Here is a 19,736-nt window from a genome sequence, read left to right as displayed (position 1 = left end):
GTCACTGACACAAAATATGGGTCAAGGTGACATGCCAATGACCCAGGCTGATCTGTCAGAACAGGGAGAGCTGGGGTCCATCMGCTGAATCAGCTGAATAAGGCAAGGGAGAATAAGAGGAGCAGAATGAAGAAGATCAGAAGCAAATCAACAGACATGTACCTGGACTATAGGACCCATGTCACCAGCAGTGTGGGACATGCAGTGTCTCCACGGGATCAGCTGCATCTTGTGTGAAGGGCTGGGACAGTGTTTTAGCAGTGGCTGTTTGCTCACAGTGATGGAAAGCAGAGATAAGACAGTGATGACATCAGGTGGTGGCCATATCCTGTGAAGGTAGCCATGGACCATAGGGACTTGTGTGGGCAGGGGCATTATTCCCAGTWGCTGGAAAAACAAAGAACCTATCGGGCAGTAAAACAAAAACAAAGGAGACTTGGAGGCACCTGACAGCCCTAATTCATCACAGCCCAAGATTTTTTTTCCCCCTCATGTTCCCATTATATTTGTTTGTAAAAGTGGAAATCAATTTTGAAGGTAATTTTCTGGAAAGAATGGAAGGGAGGTGGGAGGGCCGGATAAGGCAGAGATGGCAAGAGGAAAAAAAAATTTAGGCCAGGCATAGCCCAGGGGCAGCTCTTGGCAAGGTGAAAGAAAATTGCATATTCAATCTCCATCCATGAATCTCCCTTGCTGCTGCCCGCCTCCTGCTCGAAAACAATGAAGGCTTTCTCCCCTACACTGCACAACGCCTGAGCATCAGCGCTCACTTTAACTTCAGGGTCATTAATTCACCTGATTATTGCAGGAGAGGAGAGGGTTGCAGAGGCATCCATTCTAAAGAGCCCTCCCTTAGCTCATCCTTTGATTAGTTCAGGGTGGGGGGAGTTGAGATAATGTGTTGTCTTGGACACAGTTTAAAATGGGAGGGGTTGAAGAGGGGGTGGAAAGAGGTAGAGGTAGAAAGGGAAAGATGTGGCCTGGCTTGTTGTGGAAGGGAGGGTCGGAAAGCAGTCATTCTTGCATCCCTCTGCTGTAGTGTTACTGCAAATTAAAAGTAGCATGTTCCACTTCATAGCTATCTTTCAGGGAGGGGAGGGGCATGGGTATATGTCGGCATGGGGATGGGGGGGATCTTATCATTGCTTCCTCAGCAGCCCAGCGTAGTGTCACCCTGTGAGGTGACATTTGAATTTACAATTCCGCAGAGAAAAGCCATTAATTCACAAATTAACATTTCTCCCTCTCTCTCTCTCTCTAGCTCTTTCTCTCTTCCTCTCTCTCTCTCTATCTCACATGGATGTGCAAGCAATTGAAAAGACAAAGGAAATAGCCTTAAGGAAGAGACTTTACTGCTACTCTGTCTGTGCAGAGATTGCTACTACAGCTTCTAGATAGATAAACCAATTACCTGAGCTGCTCTGTTCATGGCAGCCTGCTATTACCTCCTTTTGTAGAGCTGATTCCATTGCTGGATTACACTGTGTGTATCTCATTAATGTAAACCAGCATGATACTGGGCACTGTTTCTGGCCCTTCTTGCCGTAGCCCCTCGCTCTGCATTGGAAGAGGGAACCGGGAGAGGAGTTGAGCGGAGGTGACAGTAGGAACAATCTACTTCCTAGTTCAGGCCACACAGAGAATTTGTTAGAATACCTGTGCTAAGCTTAGAAGAGATGGGGGGTTCCCTTGTATGGAGGACATAGCKTGACATCAACCCTGATCTCTTTCATGTCTTGGAGAGCACTGAGCATGCTGTGCAAGAGGCTTTGTGTATGGGCACCAGGTATGGGCAGTCCCTCGCATTCTCAACCCTACACAGTTTTCAACAGGTGGAAAAAGGCAAGCAGATAGAGGCGTGAGTAAAAAAGCTACGTGTCCATAACTATAGCACATGTAGCTGACTGCACCCAGGAGCTGACTGACTCAACCTACACAGAGCTCAGAATAAGAAGCAAGAGCAAGCATTTTAGTTCACAGATTGAGAGGGCCAGATTTCTCTGTAGTGCAACTCCATTGAAAGCAAGTAAATGACGCCTGTGGAGATGTTCTTGTCTAAGACAAATACTGGACACTACTTTCACACAGCCYTGTTGTCTTCTGATTCCCTCTTGTTGCTCTTACCTGCCAGTCTTTCTCACATGCTTACTTCTGCTATCACTGCTGCTGTGGCTGCTTGGCAGCACATGTACAGTATAGATGCATGCACACACATCTGGGCACTCAGCCACATGCTGGTGCCACCCCAGGCACACATCTGTGACACTGGCAGCCTGACTATGCAAACTCACACCCCTGCAGACACGGCTTCCCCCCACCTGCTCTGGTGAGGTCTCTTCCGTGGCTCCAAGCCTGCCTGCTGCAGGGCACGCTGGCAGTCAGCTTTCTGAGCGCCTTCTGGTGCTCTCTGCAGGCAGCCTTGTAGGAACACRCCGGCTACCTCTGTCTTTTAGCCTGGTCACACAGCTACGTGTGTTTGGGGAGAAAATGTCCAAAGCAGTGTTGTTTACATAAAGACTTGCACATACTAATGTGCAAGCTTTTACTCACTAAGTATTCTACCTATATAGAACTAGACAGAAATCTTCAATAACAGGTTTTCCGCCCCAGGAGTGTTTGATATGCCATGTTCAATCTATTCTCCTAACTTTCATGAAATGAATAGGCAGGGGGCAGTTATCCAGATAAAAGAAAAATGGATCAGAACTGCTGTTTCTAGAAACCTGGTTTCCACATGCTCAATGGTTGGAATATGTGCCTTTCTTCAGCATTGCCTTGGCTCCTTATATCTTCCTTAAAACTTATCCTTTTAACAAGAGCATCTGCCTCTCTGATATTCCCTGTGCCCCACACGGTGCACAGCACATGGCTGGGGAGCATCATCCCACAGCTGGCACTGGAAGACGGATCACGATCRGCGGAGGAATCGGCAGGCAGTGCCAGTAATTCAAACCATCCTGACCGTTCAGTGAACCTGAACCTGCTGACCTTGACAGAACTAGACAGCAGCGGCCTCAGGAATCCCAACCTTTAGAGAGGCGTTGGCTGGAGGATGGCTCCCGCTCTCTCCCTTTCTTTCTCTCTTTCTCTTCATGATCACATCTAGAAGCCAAGGGGGCCCAACAGTCAATCCCCAGTGCACCAATTAGCTCCTAATTTGGCTATCTCTGCACTCCCAAGTCTACATCAGAGTAATGTTAAGCATCGCTTGCTGTTCATAGATGTAAATCATTACTATAGAGGAGTGTCTTTTTGTGCTAAAAGAAAACACTGAGCACCTTGTTCTCAGTCAGGGTCACAGAAGCCCCTCCTCCCAAAATGGGAGCTGCTGCTATTTGGAAGGAAAGCAGCTCTTTACTTCATAAGTGATAGTATCAGATCCTCTAGCCTTSTTTCACTGGATCCCAGGGGGAACAGCAAGATCTCACCAAGTGATTAGCCCGTGAGAATCTTGGCTGGATAGATGAAGGACAGGGTGACAACTTTTTGGAGGGGAGAAAAAAAGAGAAAAATAAGTGGTTTAATTTTGTAGCCAGACCTTGCATTAAAAAAAATGCAGTTTGTGAATATTTTAATATGTTTTTAGGAGGCTTTTACCCCAGCTATCTCTATCTGCCAAGCAAGACATGAAAAAAACCAGCATTTTGTGTTGGCCTGCMGAGGCTATGCTAAGCTCTAGGACATTGCATATGGAGGACAACTCTGTTAACAGCAGACAGCCTGAAAGAAGCAGTTACAGATACATATTTGTCTCTATCACACACCAGACATGTCTGTCTTCTGCCTGTCTCCATCCATAACTCTTCGAAGGTGCTTTTTCCAAGCATCAATCGGATTAAATAAAGGATGCTTTGAACAGATGTTAAATGCAATTCATGCCCATCTTAAGGCCTTTGAAAAATGTCAGAGTTTTGTTAAGGGGCCTAAAAATAATACCTAGATGCACATTTTCCTTTCACTTTTCTTTCATTCATCCAAGCATCCTAGTGCTTACATCCCAACAGGTTCAAGGTACAAAGTCCTCTTCCCACAGAGGTCAACAGCTACAAGAAAACACACAGGAGCACAGTGCCAGAACAGGAGCTAGGTCATGGGTATCACTGTTTCCATTCAGATGTACATCAGGTCAGGATTTCTTTCTCTCATTGACCCTGCCTTTTTTGGCAGCTCAGAGGAGCTATTCTGTCTTTAAGCTAGGGAATCTGCATTGTAGACATCTGATTAAACCTTAATGAGGTGGTTATTGTGTATTAAATGTCCATCAAATCTTGAGTGCCTTCTACTCGTCTCTTAAATGCTCTAGAAAAGGCTGTTATAAAGGACAGGTATACTTCCATGCCTGGCTTCCCAAAGGACCTGTTGTTTTCTTGCTTTGGCTTTTTTCGTCTAGTCTGTGAAGAGGTAGGCCTTGAATAGAAGAATTGACTTTCCAAGAACTGCTTTAGCTTTTGGAACAACTTTACTAAATCCCAGCAAATTAAAAGCAACACTCCACTAGCTAATCTTCGAACATACTTATGGCTCTTCTYTGCACAGATCTCACTTGTTTGTGAGACTGATTGCTGCCCATGACTGGGGCCCTCTTTTATTTGGAGAMTACCTCTTATAATTTGGAACATATCTGCAATATACATTTTACAGAGCTCACATGAGTATAGGTTTCTTCACACACCAATAATGGCTTTACATGACCTCATGCAGAAAGATGACAAATTACTCTACTGGTGATTTACAGTTATTATAGGAATGAGCATTCAAAAAAAAAAATAGTTTGGATGGTGAAATTTCAAGCAGATAGCCTATTGCAAGCGTGTACCTCTTTTATTGCATGGCATTTCACAATTATGCATCCTGTATCATATGTTGTTTATTAACCTTCCTATTTGTAAGATCTCATTTATTACTGAAATGTGGCTGACTCTCAGGTGGACCATGGCAGATGTTGAACAATACAGAGCATCAACTGTGAAATTTTGCTGTGCCATGTCCARATGAAACCACAGGAGAATTAAGATATGCTGTGGGTAATCACTCAGGCTGGATTTTGTTCAGGACAGCCAGGTTAATGTCTGCACTCTTGCAAAAAATGCCATGGGAATTTTAATGACTCTGAGTGATTGGAGCCTTTGTTTTATGGCACGTCAAAAATGGCAGCTCTAAAAACACTCTGCTTGAATACTGGTTTAGTGCTGACTCAGAAGAGCTTCCAGTAACATGATTCACTAGTATCTGGCTCAGGGGCAGATACAGACTCCTTTGACTGGTGAGGTTGACATAAAAGTGTGTATGAGGGGAAAATAAGATGGAATGAAAGGAAGGGAAAGTCTAGAGCAAGGGGAACAGAAGAAAAAGAGGTATTAGGAAGCATATTAATAGGGGATCAAGCCGATGGAACCTAGCAGGCTAAAGAGGAATTCATATTTTCTAGACTGTGCATTAGAGGTGTCCATGGTCTGACCCAGATCTGTTGAGCCCTTATGCTGGCGTCCTCTCAGTGCTTTCCACTGGAAACTCAGGGATTTCCAGAAACCAGGAAATGGAACTCGATGGTGACAGTCCAGGTCTGTGCTCCCTGCCTTGTCTCTAGCAGTCCTGWAAGCAGTGTTGATTTGCATGTCAGGCAAAGCACTGCTTGAGAAAAAAAAACCCTCCAAGTGTGGCGGTGTCAGCGCTCGCTGTTGTTCGACAGTGTAAAATTAAATTAATAAAGCCCCCAACACAGGAAAACATAACAGGAAATTAATGGCCTTTACTGTCGCTCTGATGCAGTCATTTGCAATCCTGCTTTCCGCACCAAAGACTTCATAAATGCAAGCAGTTTCTCTAAACAAGCATAGTTAGGGCTGCATGCAATGTAATTTTTTGTGTTGCTTCTGTCCTTTGGAGCTAACAAAAGCCACCCTTTTTTAATATGCTTACCAAGGGGGATCCTGCCAAGAAGTAGCTCCCCAACAAACACACTTAGGAAGATGAGAGAAGAGAGCTAAGTCATCCAGTGAAGCTAAGAACATCATCTTCTCTGGCAGAGGGAAAGCACAGCTTCTGAAGCACTGCTTCCCTGCAGCAGCAGCTGTCCTGAGGACACTGCACTAAAGGCAACGTTGTGGACACCACAACAGCATAAATCAGGATAACCCTTCAGATAACTTTTAGGATGTGTAAATCAGTATAATCACAGAATGCAGGGGCCTTACAGATTTACACTGACCAGAGGATCTGGCTTAGTGTGTGAGAGTGCTGATTGCTACTCTGTCAACATAAACAAAGCCAGTGTACTGGGTCCTGGAGGCAGCTGCATTTATGTCTAACAGTCAAGCCTAATAACACCAGTAAGAGATACTGGATCTAGAAAACTACTACCTAAGACTTTTGCTGGCATTTTCAGTAAGGCTGGATGTGCTGATTATTACTATCCAATACAGACTTAGTTTCCCAGATGCTCTTGTCCAAATTTGCAATCATACACTTAACATACAGTAGTAAATATATATGATTTTCATGTGCATATACACACTCACTTCCTTAAATGCATTTTGCATGCTCCCATGGTAATTCAGGACAGATCTRAGCACACACTTCATTACACACTTGCACACACAATTCATTACATTTACATTCTCATTGAGCACTGCCATTTATGCTCACATAAGCCCTGTATTAAAGCTGCACAGCCCATCCCTGCTCCATCTAGAGTACTCAGTCATAGACAATCCCTGTGTTAAAAGCACTGCTGTGAGGCACCAGCACACATCACACTCTTCCTCAGTCAGGCACACTCACTTCCCTGCACAAGCAGCCTTTCTATTCACCAGTTCCTCAGCTGAGTTATACCCTCATTTCAAAATGTAAAATCCATTTGTTTCTGTGCCTTTCTGCTCTAAGCCTGAGCATGTAAGAAATACACAGTATCTCGTCTTTGTTGTTGGCACACCTAAATGGACACAGGAATCTGAAAAACTGTGGAGTTCAAGGAAGGCTGATGCACTTCCTTGAGGTGATAATCCTCCAGTATTCATCTTCCATTATCCCCATTTCTGCAGGAGACTGTACATAACCTGAAATTGTACTGTAACTTCTTTCACCATCACAGCGTAGATCCCTGATAACATTCCTTCTGTGTGCATAACTGAACCCTGCCAGCCCCTTCCATGCTCCATCATCTCTATTCTGCACTCATTTAGGCCCCTTCCCGTCTAAATTTGAGGGTCATCTTTCTCCCCACCAGCTCAGTTATCACAATCAAAGCCCTCAAAATTCTTGCAACACTACTATATGCTGATACATGCTGAAACACAGAACTGACCCACTAGAGATGACATCTTCTTTCACACTACCTAAAAGAATGCAAAAATTCTCCTGGAASAAAATGTACACCAAAATCTACAACCTTCCTTTTCCAAGGAAAATCTACAGGCTTCCTTTTCCTACCTACTGAGTAGGGCAAGGAAGCTACACAGGTGAAAAGATCACCAGATTAAGGTTGCCAGTCCTTGCACTTGTCCTTACTGGGGGKAGTACAGTATTACTTTATTAATTACTGAGGATGCAAACAGCATCTCTAGAAACATTGTGATAGCTACACGGATCAGCTTGTGTAGACCACAGCAGTACCAGACACWCCTGGCAATCTGAAAATGCATGATCCACTACCTCGGGACAAGGTCTTTGTCCTTGATCTCTCTTTTGGCTGGGGGTCAGTTCAACCACAGATGCAGAAGGTCTGCTATTCCCAGTGGGATCCTGACACCGTGGTTTGCAGCGCTGGGCTCCTTCGTGGGCCCGCTCTGACTGCAGCATGAGGGTCTGTGCAGGGCTGGCTGCCATGAATGACAAGCACTGGCTATCGATCGCGTTCTGAACTCGGCCCAGCCGATAGAAGGTAATTAATGACTCCATTTGCCTCAGTACCGAGGAGAACAATTGAGTTTGAAACTGCAACAACTGGCAGTGTGGGGAAAGGCCCCCCGGGACGGCCAGGAAAGCTGCCTGACAGGCCCAGGCTGCATGGGGACACGGGAACACATCAGAGGGGGAAAAAAGAGAAGGGAAATCGGAAAAAAGGAAAGATGCTAAAGTGTGACTTGGGAAAGGACAGCACATGTAGCCATGAATACCCAGAGAGTGGGAGAGGGCTGCTCTGAGTTACTCAGCCTGGCAGAGATGGTGCAGCATGCTGCAGGAGAGCACAGGGCTGCCTGGCTGGCGCAGAAGGACAGCATTGCAGCAGCCAGCTCAGCACCACTGCAGCAGACACTTGTGCTTCCCTCRGAGCCTTTGACAATTAGATGGGTTCTGCTGTGTCACCTGCCTGGCACTTCTCATGCCAGTCACATTCGCGTCTATTATGACTGTGATTTTTATTGGTAGAGCTGTGAGGCCTCAGCTGAGATCGGGGCCCCATGACGCTGGAGGCAGACATGTCATGGGGATGGTAACAGCCCCTGCCCCAAAAGACAGCATGTCTCCATGTTTGTGTAGCAGCTGCACAGCTTGTCATGACCTTCCTACATGTTTCTGTGCCACAAAAGTATCCCTAAGTCAGCAATACTTCTGACTTATTTGTTGAGATGGTCCCATCCCACCYGGAACAAGAGTTCTGCCGGGCACCTGTAGCCAGGAAAATAACTGCTTTGTGCTACTTGTGCATTAGGGTGTCTTTGTGGCTTCCAGACCTGGGAACATCTCTTTATTTTGGAATTATTTAATGGGCGTATTCCTTGCATCAGATGTGGTTAAGGTTGTTYTGGTGTTCTCTGGCACAGCACTTACTTGTTATCTGTCAGGATACTTCTGTATAGGAGCATTTCTKTGTCTTGTGTCAAGGGTTTATGCTGGACATTCACTGTGTGTACTCCTTTAGCTGCCCCTCRGGAGGAGAGATATTTCCTGTCACATGTGCAAGGCCTGATCACACTGACAGTAATGTGCTCTTCTGTGAAGGACGCAGTGATTGAAGCCATGGTTTGCCTCTCAAGCTATTTGTTAAGATCCTTATAACTTAAAAGAGAGGTTTCCCCTGCCACTAAAAAGGAAACTGGAAAAGTTGATGGTGCTTCCTTTTGGTACAGTTACCACAGTTATTTAGGTCGCCAGACTCATCCTGCAAATGAAGCCTTGCTTTACCCCTTCCAACAGCATCCCTTCCAATATCTGCTTTCTTGGCAAATCCCTATTCCTTAAGCTTTTACTCCAAGCACTGTTTTTTATCAATTGAAGTGACTGTTGCCCACCACAGTGCCATTCCTCATGGGATCTGCTAGTCTTTCCCAACTCAAAACTTCTCCATAAGGCCTCACTTCACTAATACCYACAGGCCTTTGATGGACCCTGTCTCTTCTCCGAAGTCCTCTCTGGTCTTTCTGCCACCTTTGCTCATATCCACATGGCTGTCAGCTGTCATACTTTGTGTATTACACCATTTGAGCCTTCTCCTGACAGTCCAGCTCACAGAGTCATATACTTAGATGAGAATTGCATCTTTGATCTAAAACCAGATATAASTGTCTGGCCCTTGCAGCACTAGGGATAAAATGAAAACACATCCTCTGTAGGTTTTGACACCAGAAAAAAACCATAGTGGATTCACAATCATTCAGTTTTGAAGAAAATTACAAGATTTATGACTGTKAATGTCTCAATATTAGCAACACAAGACATACAAATCTGTCTTTCAGGATCACCTCTGTGAAACCTTCTCTACTTCACAAGTAAAATCTATATAGACATTGCTCTGTGAAGGTTGGGATTTGTGTGCCCCACCATTATTAAGCCAAATATTTCTGCAAGTTGTTTAGATCCACTTGAAGGTACCCTACAGGCCTATGTAAAAAAGTTTCTTTGCTTTTGCAGATTTTATAGCTTAGGTCAGGGCAGAGTGTTCCACCCCCCCCCCACCTTCTTCCCTCGCCCCTCCAGGAATTTCCACCTCAACTAAAGCATTGTCTTTTTCCTTACATTTTTTTCATCCCTTTCTATTCATTTGCTTGCTTTGATCATTSTCATTTCTTATTTAACCCCGTTATTTCCCCTTCTCTTTCGTTCATCCTTTTCTTTCATTTCCCATAGACTATACGGATCCTCTCTTATCAGCTGTTCCTGAGTTTCCCAAATACACATACACACTTATGTGTGCACATGCACACACACACACACGCTGACATAAATAAATAAATAAATAGAAAGGTCAGTGAGCAGAGCAGCAATAACCCCTAAAACAGTACTATCAGAGGGACATGATTGATCAATTGAATTCCATAGCGGCTCAAAAATGTGGGATTAAGTAGTGTATTATACGCACAATGAGTTGAGGCATGATGTTCATTTCAAGTTCATTTCGCCAGCCCTCTGCCACCAGATCAGGCAATCAATAGGGGCAGCAGATATCATATATCACCTCTCTCCGTGCTAGGCAGAGAGCACCATAATCTCTCGCAAATTTAGAGTGACAGATTTGTCAAGATCTGAAGGGCCCCTGAATAAATGAAGGAAAAGAGACTTACAGCAACTCGGGAAAGCTGTGATTTCAGCTTCTTCACACAAAGGCATGGCCTGTGCACACGCAGAAGACACACGTGCATAGGGCTCTGAAGGCAGACAGAATTGCAAATACATGTTCATGCATGCACAAATCTGTGAAACCACTCAGGGCAACTCACTAAAGGTAAAATCTGGTTTAATGAAAATCAGTGAAAGTTTTACCATGCAACCACCCACTCACACCCAACACACTGCAGAGGGTAGGGTTGTCATCCTTGAAAATCAGATACAGCCAAAACCAGCAGCCAAAGACAAATGCCTGCTCAGGCATATACTGTGATGCAGAAACTAAATAATTATCTACTCAAAAAATACCCATGTGTATTAGCATCATGGTATGTACAGTCATGCACACTGACTGACACACGTGGAAAAATCCTCAAAGGCAAACAGCTTCACAGGTTGCAGAACGATTGAAGCTGGTACAGAAACATTTTTTTTTTTCTGAGTCTGGACCCAGGAGATCCATGCCAGCTTTCTGCAGGGAAGACCAGAGTTCTCCTACTTCTCCTGAAAGCCACTCCTTGCAGTACATCTAAAACATGAAAACTATACTGACCCACACAGTGTGCAGTCCACCAAGCCTGATCTTGGCTTTGTTTTTTTAGTCAAATCTGTCATGAACTCCAGATTTCAGGAATTTGATAACTTTCTCTTGTGCAAATAAGCCTGTGGAGAGGATAAAACTCCAGGGATCAGTGGCAGTAAACAGCCTTGCTCTGGCTTGCAGTGRAAAAGAAAGAGAGAAGAGGCTGCTTGAGGGAAGGCTGCTGGCAGGGACAAATCAATATGTAATATTTTCTATGGTCTTGTGAGTGGTACTGTACTACGCTACTGTATATAATGTACTATTGATTATATCATATCGTATAATCACCTATAAACGGATATATCTCATAGCCAGAAGGCAGCAGGCTCAGTCATAACTCTGGGCCACCAGTTGGGCATTAAGTGTGCCAGGAAAATACCATCTTGGCACCATCCATGAGCTAAAAGAGGAAGCACCAAAGTGGCATTGTTCTGGATGATACACAGTGAATGTCACTCCAGGCTCCTGGGAGCATCATGTGTACATAAGCACCTCATGATCGCACAGAGGAAAGAAAAGGTCCATACAGAGCCCTCAACTAATTTCTTGACAGACAGCAGATTTCTGAGATTCACAGACTAGAGGCCACCAAGAAAGGCTTAAGCATGAGGCATATTAGTGAGAAAACAGGAAGATTATTGCAGCACAAGAGGGAGAACCTGATCATAGGTTTGTCAGGTGACAAGGCAGTCAGAGTGGTGTCTGACGAAGCACAGTAGGTAGGGATTAGGCATGGAGGGTATGGAGGCATATCAGCATGGATGAGGCAGGGGATTATAATCAGGCACACCGAAGTTAGGCTGAGATGTGACAGGAGAAAGATACTCAGCACAGTTGGAGGAGATTATAATGAGCAGACTTGCCTCAGATGAGATGAGGGATTATGACAGAGGAAGATTCACTTCAGCTGGGACAGGAGGTTATAACAGATTCACCTTGGATGTGACAGATGCTAATAGCAGGAAACTCACTCAAGACAAAAAGGGGTCATAACAGAGAAAAATGCACCTCATTTGAGTTGGGGGATATCAGGGGGGAAAAACCAAACCAAACCCAAACCCAGACAGGTGATCAGATGGTTTATAACAGGAAAAGATTCACTTTGGATGGGGCAGAGCATTTATAACAGACTCACAGCAGGGGGGATGAGTTGGCTCATCTCAGTAAGAGATGTGCGATGGCACAACAGAAATAGAGACACCCTTGAACATGGCAGGAGGCACTGCTGTGAGACTGGACTGTGTCAGAGGGCTGTTGCAGAGATAGATGCACTTCTGGGGGAGCTTCTACCAGGAGGCATCTATATTTCTGGTAAGAACAAAGGAATACCAGGAAGGCTGATTTCTGAGCAGGACTAGGTTTTTAAATGCAATAATTCATTTAGGATAAGAAGAGACACTGGCAGAGACAAAGATTCATCTCATTTTGGAGGGAGTTTTATAACAGAGATATGGGTCATGATAAATCACAAGCTACACATAGGTGATTGGGACAGAAACCAACATATGCTGGATGGGACAGCTGCCCCACAGGGAGAGATTTGTCTCTGGTGAAACATGAAGTCAGAAACTGGATTTTCCTGTTATCTAACRGGGATGAAAGACTCATCTAGGGTTTGATCAGATGAGGAGAAAATTATAACAGTGATAGCTGCGCATGGGACTGGGGAGTTACAACAGAGACTGGCTCCCCTCCAAGCTGTAAGAGAGCCTTTTTCCCACTGCAGGCTTCCTCAGTCCTCTCCTGTACACCCCTTCCTCAGCAGTCTTGTTTCTCTGTGGACTGCCACTCCAGTAGTCTTCTAGCGATGCTAATCGCTGTGYTTTGCTCCCATTTTATGCTCAGCAGTGGAGATTTGGCAATTTTTAACACTGAAAATCAGCGGAACCAAAACTCATCTCTGAGCTAAGCACCATTCTCCACAGCCTTACTCATCCTGGGCAGCAAAGTCCCACAGAACCCACTGGAGCAGCCTGGCCACAAGAGGAGAGGGCTCCTCTTGGATCCCTGCAGCCTCCCCTTCCCTCAGGAGTGGCACAGCTACCTGGCAGTAGAGGCACAGAGCCTCACTCTTTCCCACTCTGTCCTTGTCCTACATCCACTACCAGTCGAAGCCAGGGTGTTGCTAACTCCCTGTTTTCTCTGTCTGTGCCCTGCAGATGTATCCGAGGGCTCAGTTCCCAATGGAGATTCCCAGAGCAGCGTGGACAGTTTGCGGAAGCACCTTCGTGGCGACACATTCACCCAGCAGCAGCTGGAAGCTTTAGATCGAGTTTTTGAGCGTCCTTCTTACCCTGACGTCTTTCAAACATCAGAGCACATCAAATCTGAGCAGGTGAGGGCCTGACCTGGTAATGGGAACCCACAGAAACTGAGAGGAGGATGGCAGGGCGATTCCCTAACCAAAATCCCTCTCCTCCTCAACACCCCTTGTTCTGACATTGACCTATTATTGCACATACCTTTTACAGCACTTTCTAGTTGTAGCTATCACTGTRCTGATGCTCATCTATACACAAGCTTTACCTCCTCTTGTGAACTTGCTGAGTACATGTACAGTGTGCTTTCCCCATGTCCCCATGACCACTTTTCCATCTGCGCACACAACTGCCTGTGTGCAAGCATGTTCTTGCCATGAACATGCCTACATGACCACACACGTTCACTGGCACACAGCACTGCACAGAAACTCCTGCACACTGAGATCACACTGGTGACCAGGGCACAGGGTTGGGTTTTAATGGATCATTTTCCTTCATGGCCCAAAGCYGAGACTTGACTCTCATCTCCAACATAGTTTTCCACACTTCTGCAGCTCTGCCCACCTTTTCTTTACTCCCCCGCTCTCCCAGCCTTTTATCCCAAAAGCTGTTTGTCTTAATAAAATGAAAATCAAAAGTCTTTTTAAACCGCCCCAAGCCATAAACCAACAAAGGAAGAGAAGGAGAGGCTGGCTGTGGACTCCCTTCATCCCAGAGTCCCTGGGTTTATTACAATGAATAACCTTTATTTACTTTCATTAGACTATTAAGCACCAGCACAGTCATTTTTCCCCCTGAAACTCTGAGCAGGGCCCATAAAGCAAATCCAAAGCCTAATTGAGTTCATTTTAATTTCTCTCCGATCACAGCGAATTACTCTGGTGATAAATCAGGGGGCAGGCTCACCCCCAGTAGAAGGCCTAATTTGCAGCTAATTACAAAACTGATTTCTACAGGAAGATCAATACAAGAAGGAATTGGAAATGACTAGGCAGTCCTAGCCAAGCAGGGACAGGGGCGGGGAGGGGGCAGTGTGTGCGGGGCCTGCTGGAGGAGGGGGAGATATGGGGAGGGGGTTGGGGAAGTGAATGGAAAAAAACGGAGGAGAAAGAGCAGAAAATCAGTTTTAATTTAACGTAATATTAATCAGAGCAACTTTTCCTGCTGTTTTGTAGCCTTCCTGGTTTCTCCAGCTCCTGCRTCTGGTCTGGAGGCTGCCACAATAAAAAGGCAATTACCAGAGCCTTTCGGACAGGACACCCTTTCAGATTCAATGGCTCTCCCCCTCCCACCCTTCTGTTAGCCATGTGGCTCCCCCCTCCCCAATTTCATACCCCAATGCACAGAGTGACAGAGGCAGAGGATGAGACTTCTTTGTTTTTAAAAAGCTAGGACAGAGGTAGCAGCGGAGGGGAGGCAGATGACCCAGGCAGAGACCCTGCGACAGTGGGCCAACATTGGCTGCTTCCTACAGCCCGCCTGTCCTAGTCATGTCATTGCAGCCCTATGCCCCAGCTGTCCTTGTCACCGAGGCAAACACCTCCCACCTCTAAGAGGAAGGAATGTGGATTTCCCCTTTCTTTTTCCCTGGGCTGGCACAGACAGCCATCCCCATCCCCACCTCACTGAACGAAGGCTAAGCCATACCCTACACAACAGGCCAGATCCTTCACCCTTCTCTGCCTTTACAGTATCAAGCAGGCAGGTGGGGTAGTTCATCCTAGGATGCAGCACCCCCCCCCCCAACCCTCTTGTCACTTCATCTTCCCCATTTCCTCCTCCTCCTCCTCTTCCATCTGTGCAGGGCTTTGCATCTCTCCTCTTCCTCCCCCCCATCTGTACACCCTTCCCTTTCTCCCATTGCATCAATAGCGAGCTGTCTTTCTCCTCTCTTCCCCAGGGTAATGAGTACTCCCTCCCAGCTCTGACCCCTGGTCTCGATGAAGTCAAATCAAGTCTATCCACCTCTGCTAACCCAGACCTGGGGACAAATGTGTCAGGACCCCAGACGTACCCTGTGGTGACCGGTAAGCTGCCTGACCAAACAGCAGAATCAAGCTTTTTATTTATTTCCCTCATCACCATTAGCTTCTGCTTTTTCTGCTAATGCAAGATACCCTTCTGTAGCAAACAAGGAAAGAGACAGAAAGATTGTGGAGAACATAAGGGCTCAAAAGAAGTTTGAAATTCAGTGTTGCTAGTTTTGGGTACATTTAGATGTGCCCAGGTGTGACTCAAAGACAGGCRAACCCAGACGTGAATTGGGAACTTGTGTGCCCATATGGGGCTTAGGGTTGGATGTTGGTGGAGGACAGATATGTCCAAATAAGCATTGTGTTTTTTTCCTTTGTATCTGAGAACAGGGTCATGGCTTATCCATGATCTGCACTTGGAGGTTTTTTTGAGAAATAATAGTATAAGTTTTATTCAGCCCTGGTATTTGGAAGGGGCATTTGCAAATTAAATACTGAGGTCTACTGAATTGTGACTGCTAAACTCCCTCTTCCTTAAGCCTATGAGTCTCTAATGAAAGGTGGCAAAAGAAATTTGTTCACGGACTTTCCTCATGTGTAGGCACATTAAACTCAGGTGTGTCTAGGAGAGTAGCAACTGTGAGCAAACACATGACAGCAGACAAATCAGGATGCAGAGAAATAGGAAATCTCTGCAGTAGATTTTCACTGAAACTTCCTTTTTGCTGATGGCACGTGCATAACCTGAGTGGCACAGGTTGTGCTGGGTCACTCATTCCCTCACTGTCCTGATACTGATGTAAGACTGCCYGTCCTATCTACAGCCATAAGGAAGTTCTGTGGTGACACAGCCCTTCTTCTCAAGGCTTTAGTTGCCAGTGGTAGCTGCTCACACAGCTACCATAGACTTGCACATCTCCTGGGTAGCTAAAGTGGCTGCAAGGCTCAAGYGATTTGCCCCTATTTAATACATCCCCCTTTCTCTACAACTTTTGTGGCTCCTCTAGAAACCTGATTGCTAAAGTTGAGAAATTACTCATGACAAAGAGGTCTAAGTTCTGTTAGCAAGGGACTTTTGTTGTCCCTTGACAAAAAATTGTCCTCTGATGRCACAGAATCAAGAGTACTGGAGTTTGTATCTCAACCTTTTCTTGCCGAAGCCCCAGCTAATAGCTCCTGATGTCAAAGCAGCCCATGGCTGAGGCATGCAGTCGCTGCTTGTTCAGCAAACACTGAGCAAAGGCATATTTATTGCATGCAACTTCTGTCTACCAAGAACTTGGTACCAGGCAGGATTAGTAASAGTTAACTCAAACACAGTGGATACCCAGTGTGAGGTCTGCAAAATGTCATGAAGAACATGGGAGATGAACTACATTATTCAGGGAGTATCTAGAAAGCWTGACATCCCCAGACCTTTTTCATGGCTCTTACAGCTATCATGACTACAACTGTCCTTGTAGTCATGCAGTTTCTTAGCCAACCAGAAAAAAATGGCTTAGCTGTGGCAAAAGTATTCTCTTTCTTTACATTTGCATATGCAAGGCAAAACTCAGCTGGTATTCATCTACTGTTTAGCAGATCCTCATCTTACAGGAAATATCTTCCTATCTTTGTGGGGCAAAGCCAGTAGGTGAGCAAGGCAGATCCCCACAGCTGAATGTAAAGGTGACATGTCTACAATCAGAGTTTAAGATTAAAGGGGACACAAAATAATTCTTTTTAGTCCTTCTGCTTAAGTGAAGATGGTGCATTCCATCTCCATGTTCATATAAGAGCCGGCTTCTTGAAGGCTGGGGACACTACACCAGCCTYGGACATGACTCTCACAAGGGCACAGCAGGTGACAGATTTGGCCTGACATAAGAGACTATAGGCTGAGGCAAAACATTTTCTTCATGTCCCCCCCGCCCTGTGCCATCCCTACTCTRTTCCCTGCCAAACTCCCAGCTCAGCTTGAGAACATCCCCATCTGATCCATCTGGATCCAAGAGTGAGAAAAGTTCATTTCAGACCCAGCTTGACATTCCCAGGTGGCAACTTAGCACTAACATCTCAATCTGTATGCGACATTTCAATCAGTGCAGAGTAACAAAATCAGAACTATTAGCACTGGGAGCTGTTCACTGGTAGTAATGATGGAGAAACTCAGAAACTGGAATGAAAAGGAGACGTAAAAGCCCCTCARCACCCTGAAAGGCATCAGGGGAAGAGGGGCAGAGAATTTTTCCTCTACATTTAGGCCAGGATCYAATGTTTGGATTAATGGTGCCATTACCCAAGAAAGGACTTCAGATAATGCTCCTTCTTAAAATGTTTTTGCTGGCAATTAAATGGTTGCAGGTATTGATCTTCATTGATCTAATGTTCTCAATTTGCATAATCTGTTAAAGATGAATGATTCATGGTATGTTTGCTRTGGGGCTGGGCAATGCTTTCAGGAAGGACCAGAGAGGTGAGGAGCTCAGTGCTGCCTCCTGATCTACCCCAGCAAGGAAATTTAGGAAGAGATATGCAAATTTCAGTGATATCACCCAGATCTACTCCCAGAAAGGGAGATTGGAGTAATAGTGAGTAYTGAATTACTGGCTGCCTCTTTTGTTATTATGGTGTCATCCTTGAAACACTCCTTTACTCTTGTGCCAGGGCAGGCTGTGAGTATTGGTGATATCTGAAAAAAATATCAAACAAATCTACCCATTCAGGGTACAAACGCTATGCACAGTCACTTCACAATGTAAGATTTAGAGCTTCAGTCTACAACAAAGTCTCCCCAGTTTAGTCTTCCCAGACAGARAAAAGTATCACTAGGTCTTTTCAAACCAAAGCTGAATGACACCAGATTCTCATCCTTTCTGAAGACTTAAGAAGAAATCATTCTTTCTGGCTCATGACTAGCTGTCCTCAGCAAGCCCTTTGRGCTCACACAGTTCTGAGAATACACCCCTCCAAAAGCCATCAAAMCCTCAACAATATGTAGCTACCTAAGATCTTGAGATGTAGTGAGATTGGTAAGAAATGATGTTGCTGAAGTCTCTTTATCTGTCTGGGGGCTCCTTGGAACTGAAAAGCTCTAAATGCTGCAAAATAGGCAGCCACATCTTCATGTGCCAGAAGACCTTCCCCAAAGTCCTGGACATCTATTCAAAGGGGMGATTTAGCACCACAGCTATGTGCAGCCCAGCCTTGCCTAGTACTGCCAATATCAAACACCCTCAGACAATTATTCTACTAACACACTTTAGATGGCCCATTTATTACATCTCCTAAAGCAAATAAACAAAACCATTTTTTTTACTATGTAGCAGACAGGTCACCATTATTTCTCYCTATTAAGTTTGTGCAAAGAATTTCCACAAATGAGTTGATTCAGGAGTCAGTCAGAGTTGAGTTGACTCAATGAGTTGACTTGGGACACTAGGCTAGGTTGACACTAGGTTGACAATTGTCACTAAGCTAGGAAACACACTCTGCTGTCCTTCATACGGAACAGACAATGCAGAAATTTTCAACTTCCTTGTGCAGATTCAGAGAGAGAAACTCTTAAGGGTTGCTTGAGAACACTACCTCACTTCTTTCTACACACACCAGGCAGCAGGCCAGCTGCATCTTGCCTTGATGTTACATGGTTTTCATAGCTGGATTGGTGTAGATCCCTGTCAGTTTCTTAGACAGTATCTTTGGACACCAATCAGAATTCCTAGAAGCAAAGATCCAAGCTTGAACATACCATGATAWGGCAAGTACATGCAGTTGAACACTTACAAGAATTCTGTTGTTCAAAGATCYGCTACTTCAATAATTCCTATTGAAGCCAAACAGTCAAAGCAAATGAGTATAAATCTGCACAGGGCTCTGTAAACACAGAAAGCCTCAACAGCTTTCTTTTATTCRCTTGTTTCCATGGATCTTTCTGTTTAGAAGGTACTCAGTAGCTAAGTAGGTACTCAACGGTCAAGAAGTGAGTGGAGRAGAACCTTGAGATTTTGGCACCAGCGATAGAATACTTTAAAAGCAAAAGGGTGTTCACAAAAGGCTTGAATCAAGAAGAGAACAGAGGTTAAGATCCACTTTGAAACACCATCAGAAGTTACAGCTTTTGGAATAGTCATGCAAAGAAGMGAGGTGTCTTCACAGCAGATTCTGAGTTCTGGGATCTTAGATTCATWGTTTGGGAACAGAGCCCTATMCAACTCAGTTATCTAGCCCAGGAGKTACCCAACACAGAGCCAATACTACAGCAAAAAAGTACTAGAGCAGAACAGACTTTTCATGTATGGCTTGAAATTTGCTTGTTAACAGATCACTAAAGGGGAGAATTTACCTACTGGATAGATCATAAATTGACAGCAAAGGCAAAGGAAAATTTTCCTTTAG

At 45.0% G+C, this 19,736-nt stretch overlaps 1 protein-coding gene across 4 annotated transcripts in view; it reads left to right on the top strand.

Annotated features, from left to right (window-relative positions):
• The window catches only part of PAX2 (paired box 2), an 83,022-nt gene that overhangs the window by 43,615 nt on the left and 19,671 nt on the right, over positions 1-19,736 (top strand). For all 4 annotated transcript variants that reach the window (XM_057375144.1, XM_057375147.1, XM_057375146.1 and 1 more), the window contains exons 6-7: positions 13,285-13,460; positions 15,287-15,413. In XM_057375144.1, coding sequence (XP_057231127.1) covers positions 13,285-13,460; positions 15,287-15,413 — 303 coding nt within the window. The remainder of the gene's footprint in view (positions 1-13,284; positions 13,461-15,286; positions 15,414-19,736) is intronic.

This window comes from Malurus melanocephalus, unplaced genomic scaffold (genome assembly GCF_030028575.1).
Source record: "Malurus melanocephalus ecotype Western Australia unplaced genomic scaffold, MMel_1.1 scaffold_240, whole genome shotgun sequence".
Lineage (NCBI taxonomy): Eukaryota > Metazoa > Chordata > Aves > Passeriformes > Maluridae > Malurus > Malurus melanocephalus.
This window is presented reverse-complemented; position numbering and strand designations above follow the sequence as displayed.